This window comes from Mustela putorius, unplaced genomic scaffold (genome assembly GCF_011764305.1).
Source record: "Mustela putorius furo isolate JIRA1106 unplaced genomic scaffold, ASM1176430v1.1 tig00000868_pilon_pilon_pilon, whole genome shotgun sequence".
Classification (NCBI taxonomy): Eukaryota; Metazoa; Chordata; class Mammalia; order Carnivora; family Mustelidae; genus Mustela; species Mustela putorius.
Genome location: NW_025421502.1, coordinates 7,300,831 through 7,310,175, shown reverse-complemented (window position 1 = coordinate 7,310,175; position 9,345 = coordinate 7,300,831). Strand labels below are relative to the sequence as shown.

The window sequence follows — 9,345 nt, the reverse complement described above, 5'->3', positions numbered from 1 at the left end:
AATTAAAACCTGGCAGTGAACTGCTAAACAGCTCAAGATTATTCAATTCCCACACTTGGAAGACTGCTCCGTTTTGGTGCAGGTCCCTTGATTTTTTGAGGTCCATGCTTCATTCCAATCTTAAAATCAGTGCAGTGAGAATCAAGCTGCTTAAAGTCCTCAGGGGCAGTACTATCAAGGCAGAGACACACTGATTTTCGTAATAAAAGAGAGGGAGGAAGTGTTCAACAACAGCAAGCAGAAGCTGTGTTTAAGTCCTCAGTCTGTTCAGGTGCTCACAGGTGAAACCAGAGGCGTACTCACACGTGCATTAAGTCGCTGTCAGTGTGGGGGTGCTCCTGTTTGACCTGAGGTGTTACAATAGCTGGATGAGGGATGCCAGTTGTGTGGGGACCAGGAGGACCAGGAATCATGTGATGGGAAAACCTGAAAGAAGGAAAGAAAGGAAAATATGTACTAGTGGCTGTTGCAGCAAAAAGGAGGCAGAATTCTTAAACAATCCACTAACTGCTATTGGCTGAAAGTGAAAACACACCTTTACATATCGGAGAAATAACTATGAATCAGAGTGGGCCAATAATTAATTTCTCTCTGTATTCAAGTGGAAACATTTATACTTATTCCTTGTATAACAGAATTTTTCCCCAAACTAACAGAATCAGACATTTTTCCTGGGAGGACTCTAGAGCATAGGTTTGAAAAAAAAAAAAAAAAAAAAAGAGTCAATTTTCTTGCAAAGCAGTTTTCAGAGAAGAATTTCAGTAATTACTGGAAACATACTTTATTAAGATTTAGCTTTTTAAATGATTTTTAAATGAAAGCTGAAGACACCACATTAAAATATCTCTGCCTAAGCAAACTGTCAAATTAAGTCTTCTCAAATGGCTGGCTTCTTTATTGATATCTGGAGAGAACAACTGAGAAAATAAGGCACAGGAAGTTTATTTTCAGTCCCTAATTTAATAAAGCTGCCATCAGCTTCTTCTAAAATAATCTTCTATACGGAAAGAAAGTACTATTTGAGAGATCTAGTCTTATGAAAAACAGATAATAAAATTAAGGGAAGGGTACAGTTCGCCATCAGGTAAAAACTGCACATGCTAAAGGCTTTTCTCCCAAGTACACTTGGTAGAGCATTAAAAAAATCTTAAACTGTCCCCCACCATACAGTGCAAAGAAGGGCAACTGCCATGCAAGAAAAAAATAAAAATAAAAATAAATGCTTTGGATAAATTTTAATAGCTTTAGAAATTTGTGTGTTTCAAATGGATTGACTGATTGACTTGCAGGCTCCACACACAACGACCTGAGAACTCGAGACCCTGCGATCAAGCTCTGCATGCTCTACCAACTGGGCCAACTAGGTGCCCGGCTTTTCCAACTGTTTTAAGGTGAATATCTAATTCAACAAGAACAGTGTTCTCAGGTCTTTTATCGCAGCAGCATGATTAATCTCTGCATCTGGGAAGCAAAGAAGGAACTCTGCTTGGATCAGAAACAAATTTTTAAACATTAAGGAGGCATGGGAAAAATACAAATATTTTGATCAAGCAGTGATGCTCTGCTACGTGTACCATTTGCAAAGACACATGATGCTGTTCTTTGCATGGGGGGAAATCCTGTCACCAGAGAGTTCTTGCAACGTTAAAAGGTGTGAAAATACATTTGGGGGGGAAGGATATTAATTTTATCTCCTCCAACCGACTACATTTGCAATTTGCTGAGCAAATAATGATTTTTTAAAAAGCTGAAATTCACCACAGAAATTGTGAATTTCATACCAAATAATCAAAAGTGAAGATTCCCAACCAATTACTAGCCCAGTAGTTTAACTTCCAGCACAATGATGCTAGCTCCCCTGAACAAGCCACATGGGACAAACAGATGATGCACAACGAATGTGTGTGTACATCGAGCACAGACGCCATCCTTTCCAGAAGCAAAAGCAGTACACAGAGCAGTGTGGCATGGCAGACCTCACAGAGCTTCGCTTGAACTACAACATGTCCACACAGGGCCTGATTCACACACTAGGACACACACCCCGCATGGCCTGACAGCCAGTAAGCACCGTTCTTTCTCTTCGGACAGCCTTGGTCCAGGAAGGTTCTTGACTATCTGGGCATTTTCGGACACTGTCGCATTAAATGGTTACAACTTTCCTCAAAGAAAGCAAATTACAGAACTCAGACCAGACCAGTCTTTCTCCTCCCTGCTACCCCACTCCCAGCATATTTTGAATCAAAGAAGCTCTTCTTAGAATGTCTGCTTTCAGGTCGTTTCACATCCCACAGTCGGGTGGCAGTGAGTTCTTTCAGATGCACAGTTTCCCAGGTGTTGCTGCGCCGTCTCCCCAGGGGTGTGGCTGGTGCTGGGGGGTGCAGCGTTTGGCTCCTACCCAGGAATCTCTGCGACACCTAGTGTGGGAGCCAGGCACACTGCACAGACAGACGCGGGGCTGAGGTATGCACCCTCCTAGCCGACCGAGAGGCAAGCAGAGGCGCACGAAATGCAAGCGCAAGAGGAGCAACTTGTCCTGGGGTGCCCAGTTTCCACCTCCACCTACCTGGACATGGAAGTGTCGACTGACAGTGAGGATGGGTAGGGTTGCCTGAATCCACCCGTGATGGGATATACAGGCTGACCTTGCCTGAGGTCACAGAAGAAAGGAACCCATCAATGACAAAACATGAGTTACCAACCAGCAATAAGAGTTTGATGAGGGGAGAAGAGGGAGGTATTCAAAAAGAACCCCATGGGGCTCATTACAGAGCACAGCATTTCTTCAGTTACTTCAGTTCTCCGAAGCTTCCCTTCTTTCCCTCCACCCAACCCAAGCACCATTTACCTTGAAGAAAATCTCCCACCCTCAACTTGAAAAGCAAACCAGTCCATGAATTACCTTTTTACCCCTTCCTCTCTCCCGATCCCACTAACGCTTTGAACAAAATAAGACATATAATATGTTTACTGAATAGAACAGAACCATGAGAATGGTGAAATACTCCTTTCAGAAATCTTTGAGAACTTCAGGGAAGGAAAGAGGGGAGAAATTTATATAAAAATGAACAAATATTTTATTTTATTTTTTTAAATGAACAAATATTTTAAAAACACTGCACTCCCCCACCCCTTCATATACCTATTCTATAGTCAAGAAATAAAAGACCAATTCACTGGAATTATTCCCTCTCCACTCTGAGAATCCCATCTCTGTTTTTCCCTACATCTCACATTTCTCATTTACACAGTCTTTATTTCCAGCTGCCACTCAACACAGGATTCCTGCCCCTAAGTCGTTAAGTTCAGACAGAATAATTGATGTAGGTTTGAAAGTGTATGCATAATCAATTAAACTCAAACAGTTGACTGGGAGATTTAGTGCTAGAGAGAGAGAGACAGACAGACAGACAGTCAGACAGCTGGAATTTCCAAGACAGGATGACCCCTTCTTGCTGAAGAAGAGATAACATAAGGAAGTCAAGGTAAGGACTGGGGGAGTGATAGGGGGCTTTGAGGACGTAAGGTCAGATAAAGAAAAGAGAGGGTTCCTCTGCTCAAGTTGAAGCAGTGTTTCCATGGAGTGAGCAGTGGGGAGGGAAGGATGGAGAAGAAATGGGAGTGGGATGGGCGCACGCTGTGTGCTAACAATAACACGAGAAAAATAGGCTGCACTATGTAAAAGTCTTCCTTCCAAAAATACATTTCCTTTCCTTTACCTTTATAATTTAAAGAATTTTGAAAACAGCAGTAAGAATTTTTCTAGATATAAACAACAAAACAATGAGTGTCTGGATTCTGAAGAAAGGAAGCCCAAACATCAGTTTTTCACTTGTCCGAACTCAAACTGGTGCTTACTTTATTAACATCCAAAAGAGGCTTTTGTATTTTTGAATTTTGAGTTGCCATTTCCCTCACTTGCTCATTTTATAAGCAAAGACTGATATCCAATGTGTCTAAGTTTGTTTCAAAAATAAGTTGTTCGTAAAAAAGTAAACAAGAAGAACCAAACTGAGCCCTGTGTATAGGCATAGCAAATGCCCAAAGCCACAAATTGAATCCGTAAGACTATAAGCCTCAAAATAAATGCTACAGTCATTTTCTACACATATTAGCAAAGGGATTCAATCCATTTCAAAGTCTATATATTTTTTAATCCTTCAAATTGAAATGAAATAAAGTTAGCACCTTGCTTGTTGATGTGAAATTTCTTCAACTCCACAAATGTTATCATTCATAAAGCTAATTTCCATGAATGGAAAGAAGAGAGCACATGCTCAAACGACTGACTGAAGGCTGCAGGAAGGATCTTACCAGCCAAGAGGTGGGGTAATCTGTCCAACACCACCTGGAGACAGGGGGTAAAAGGTAGGGATCTCAGGAGCTGGAGGATGTCTGGACATGCCTGTTCAAAAGAACAATGGAGAAGAGAGTTTTCAGATTCACAGGACATCAGACTACAAGAATAAAAGAGAAGCAATAAAATGCTTTATACCATTAATTCTTAAGGTCTAGCATGAAACACTGCTTATAGGATGCATTTAACTGCGGTCAGTTTGTTAGCCTTTCTCAAGATCTCAAAATCAGAAAAAACAGGTCCTAAAACAGGACATCTTGAGGAACTCCTTAAAGAGTAAATATGCTGCTAGTAAAACAGTAACCATAGGAAGATTTTTAAATTACTTAGTTTGCCCTCATTATTCCACTTGGGTTAAGAAAATGGTAGACAGGGCGCCTGGGTGGCTCAGTGGGTTAAGCCGCTGCCTTCGGCTCAGGTCATGATCTCAGGGTCCTGGGATCAAGTCCCGCGTCGGGCTCTCTGCTCAGCAGGGAGCCTGCTTCCTTCTCTCTCTCTCTCTCTGCCTGCCTCTCAGTGTACTTATGGTTTCTCTCTGTCAAATAAATAAATAAATAAATAAATAAATAAATAAAAAAAGAAAATGGTAGACAGTAGTTTTTGTATAGAATGGAAAATGACAGCCTTCATGAGTAGATGGCCTGACATGGTGCCCAAGGATTAGGTAAATTGCCACTTTCATATTTTCATTGGCTCCCTTATGGACACATAGATTTGGGAAGTGTGATACCTCAGAGGATCAAAGATTAATTAGGAATCATCTTCAGCCCCATAATGGTCACACTTGATATGATTCATTTGGTCTCTGCCACTTCAGCTCCAACTAAGCTCTTCATCAAGTTGAGTCCTCTGGGCTCCAAGGTCAAGCTGTTCTGGATTAGTTGTATTCCACAGAAAATGAGCATGCCACCAAATTGTTTCTTGAGCTCACACTCCCTGGGGCACATTGCCCTATAACTGTAAAAACCACCTAAAGATTATACCTAATCCTAGTCCCAAATGGCATCTCTTTGTTTATATTTTACCTTGGGTACAGAAAAGTAGGGGCACATGCATAAAAATGCAAAATATAAAAACTTAGATTCAGTGTATTTGGGGAAAACTGATTCTGATTAGAAAAAAGCCACAAAAGTTTCTTTATATTGCTAATCTGGCCTTAAAAGGCCAACTCCATATATGAGCATGCATTTCCAGGTTTAACAGAATATGCATTCAGTGGCTGTATACTGACCAAAATGTGAAATCAGGGGAGCATATGAAAGATGTTCTTTAATTATTCTGCTTTTTTCCTGTTTAAAATGCCTATGGGTTTTGTTTGGGTCTTATGAGATATTAAAGGTCTTGAACCTATGGGAATGACTTAATTAGTATGGCCTTCAAAGTTGGTGTTAATTCAACTCTGAAGTTAGAACCAACTATTACTCAACTCTTACAGGAAGCAGATAGGAAGAAGGTTTTTAATTCTTCAATAGAGAGCTTACATGAGATTATCTCATGTTTTTCTGTCTTTAAAAGATTGTTTCAAATCCCTGCCACCCCCCCCTGCCTTTTTGGCTAGAAATATCACTACTTTTGGGGCACAGTGGACTCCAAATTTCATATTCTGGGACTTTTTTTTGCCTTGGGTCTGGGGAGGTTTGAGCAGTAGGGATGAATCTAAGGGAACCTACAAGAATGATGATTCTTGACATATCAGCATCACTGGGCCAACCTGCTGCCTCCCCTATCTTTGAGATTCAGAAACCTCCCCAAACTCAGGGTCTGCAGGGGAACTGCTCAGTTTAAAAAAAAAAAAAAAATCAGACTAACTCAGAAGAAAACTTTGTGGAATATTGAGCTTGAAAATCATGACTACAGGTCACAGACTATCAGAATTGTCTACTTTACTCTTTTTCTTTTGCAAATAGGAAAACCAAGGTCTGGAATGATTACTGATTACTTAGGCATCCTGTGCCGGTATATAGAAAATGTGTATTTTCCTGGAATTTTAGCACTGGGACACAGACAGGTACACAAGCACATTATCTATGCAGACAAGCCTAAAATCTTGCTCTCCACTCTCATCCACATTCTAGGTAAGCCTAGAGCCCTGCAGCAGTGATTCTGGGTAGGAGGACTGCAACCAAACACAGTACCAGCTGGTTGGATTTGGGTTTACTGCTCAAAGGAGGAAAAAGGAAACTACATTTGCTTACTAGCACCTGCTAGATTCTAGTTCTATGATGGTATTTAGTTTGATGGCTTCTACTAAATAAATTTCTACTCACATTTCAAATATGCCCCTCTAATGTATAGCTCTGAGAAAAACTTCTTTGTCTGAATCTACAATGTTTCATTTGTACTTTCAACATGGTACTTAAGATGTTCTTCATTTTGTTTTACGTTAATTTGGGCAAATGATTTCCTGTGTGAGCTTATATACTGCTTGGAAAAAAAGAGTCTATGTTTTACCAATCTAGGTGTCAAAGTGGTTGTCTCCAGAGGAGGCCCTCAATAAATACTTCTGAATGACTGAACAAATGAATGAGCAAATTAAAAGTGTTTAAACAGACCCGTTCTTCATTCTGGGTCATTATCACCAACCATTTTGCATGTATACACTTCATGGATATCTAAGTACGTGATGTGGCTTAGGTCATTATATGAGCAGAGAATGGATCTATGTTTTTTATTTGGCCTGTTGTTACGTTACGATCCTACAAGTGTGTGCCTCTCCACCAACTGCTATGCTATTGAAACACATCTCAAGTCACTCATTTCACTAGTATTTATTGAATATTTACTATGTATGAGAGGCTAGAAACCGCAGAGCCTTAACAGTTTTTAATTTTTTCTTTTTCTTTCTTTTTTATTTTTTTAAAGATTTTATTTATTATTTGACAGAGAGAAATCACAAGTAGAAGGAGAGGCAGGCAGAGAAAGAGAGAGGGAAGCAGGCTCCCTGCTGAGCAGAGAGCCTGATGTGGGACTCGATCCCAGGACCCTGAGATCACGACTCGAGCCAAAGGCAGCACCTTAACCCACTGAGCCACCCAGGCGCCCCAACAGTTTTTAATTTTTTATAAGTCACTTTGATAATTATGGATGAAATGATTCTGGAATTGGACTTGTATGGATCTATCAGTTCTGCCATGCACAAGCTACGTATCTTTGAGGAAGCTACTTAGGTGTTAAGGTTCTTTAAAATCAGGATAAAAATGGAATAGGGGTTGTTGTGAGGAATAAAGCATGAATACATGTAACAAAGAATAGTGTTATGTGAGTATCTGTGGTTATTTATAAGGATACAGTGGGTAATACTGTTTATATTATATAAACAGGCACAGAAACCCAGAATTTCCCCAAATCTTTCTTTTTAACATTTTTACTGGACATAATGAGAAGAAAATGACTGGCATCAGCTTCCTTTCCTTTTCCTACACCTGCACACATACCTCACACCAACATACTGGGAAGAAGGTAAAAAATGAATGTGCTCCTATTGTGAAATTAACCTAGCTATTTTCCTACAAGTGAGAATGAGTTCTGCTGACAAACAACTTATATTTACTCGATAGTTCTACCTACCATTAGAGTATGCGCATGATACTACTTTTTTCTTTTAAATAAAACTAACTAGCCTCCTAGGAACTTTGAAATTAGTAACTCTGACCTCAGTACCTCTACATTCTAACTAGTTTAGCTACATGATATAAGTAAAAAGGCTGGCAGAGAGAGAGAAAAGGCAAGAGACCTAATGAGCTTTTTACTTTTTTTTTTTGGTGATGAATATGACCAAGTGTAATGATACAAACCCCAAATCAAGCAAATTAGTTCTTTTCAAAGCAAAGTTTACATATCCCCAGAGATAAATGGTGACAAGGTCTGTGAGGTCTTTGTTTACCAAAAAAGTAATTAAAAACAGGACTTTATATTAAAGCAAATACAGTGCATGGATTAGAATGCAAAAATCACACAAATTTTTAGGCCAAAATAAGAACTTCAAAGAATATGCAATTTTCTAATCATGCCCACTTGTTCTTTCTCTAGTCCTAGAGAGTTCAAAAATTAAAAAAAAATTTTTTTTAAGAAGTAATGATATAAATTACAATTAGTAAAGCAAAACAAGGTAGGGCAGCAGAAGAGATGGAAAGAGAAGAGAAAATAATAAACGTTAATTGGTAGCTAGTCAAAAACTAGTCTTTTTTAAAAATAGAACCGTCCTAGAATTCTTGAAAGAAAGAACTACTGAACCATCATGTGTTATTGTTTTAAATAAGTTTGTTTCAAAAGTGCTTAAAACAGGGCCTAGGACATAGTAAGCACTATGCAATTATTAAATAAGTAGTTTAAAAACAAGTAAAAAAATTCTTAAATTCTTTTTGCTAGTAGCTTGTTTGAGGCTTTTACATCTATATTTAACTGGTATCTACAGCTTTAAGGTTCCCAGATATGAATCTCCAGCTCAGATACTGCTCTGGGATGGTGACCCATAAATTATCTTACTCCTTCTCTCCCTCCAGGTATCGATAAGGCACTTGAAATCACCATGACCAAGGTCATGATCTTCCCTCTTAAACTCTACCTTCTTCCTAAAATATCTTATCTTAGTTCTCTTTCTCACTGTATATCCTCCATCTGTCTTGGATGTTTCTTATTCTTTGGAGATCCTTGATAAAAGGAAAGTAGAAAAAGACTGGAAATGAGGAGTAAAACAGAGGCAAACCTGGAGCCGCCTGGGTGGTTCAGTTGTTGAATGTCTGCCCTGGGCTCGGGTCATGATCCCAGTGTTCTGGGATCAAGCCCCATATTGGGCTCCCTGCTCAGCAGGGAGCCTGCTTCTCCCTCTCCAGTTACTCTGTGCTTGTGTTCTCTCTCTCCCTCTCTTGCTATCTGTTATAAATAAATAAAATCTTAAAAAAAAAAAATAAAAACAAAAAGGCCAACCCAGACACATCTGTATAGGTGATTCTACCTTCCCTAGGTAAGAGTACATAGCTTCACTCAAG

At 39.5% G+C, this 9,345-nt stretch overlaps 1 protein-coding gene across 9 annotated transcripts in view; it reads right to left on the bottom strand.

Moving 5' to 3' along the window:
* The window catches only part of LEF1 (lymphoid enhancer binding factor 1), a 119,356-nt gene that overhangs the window by 25,826 nt on the left and 84,185 nt on the right, over nt 1-9,345 (bottom strand). For 7 of the 9 annotated variants that reach the window (XR_006608267.1, XM_045085560.1, XM_004748103.2 and 4 more), the window contains 3 exons: nt 4,315-4,405; nt 2,567-2,650; nt 304-426 (listed from right to left, as the gene is read on the bottom strand). Coding sequence is in view for 8 of the 9 variants with exons in the window: in XM_045085560.1 (XP_044941495.1) it covers nt 304-426; nt 2,567-2,650; nt 4,315-4,405 (298 nt within the window). In the remaining variant the exon portion in view is untranslated. The remainder of the gene's footprint in view (nt 1-303; nt 427-2,566; nt 2,651-4,314; nt 4,406-9,345) is intronic. The other 2 variants (XM_004748105.2, XM_004748106.3) reach the window with 1 other exon arrangement.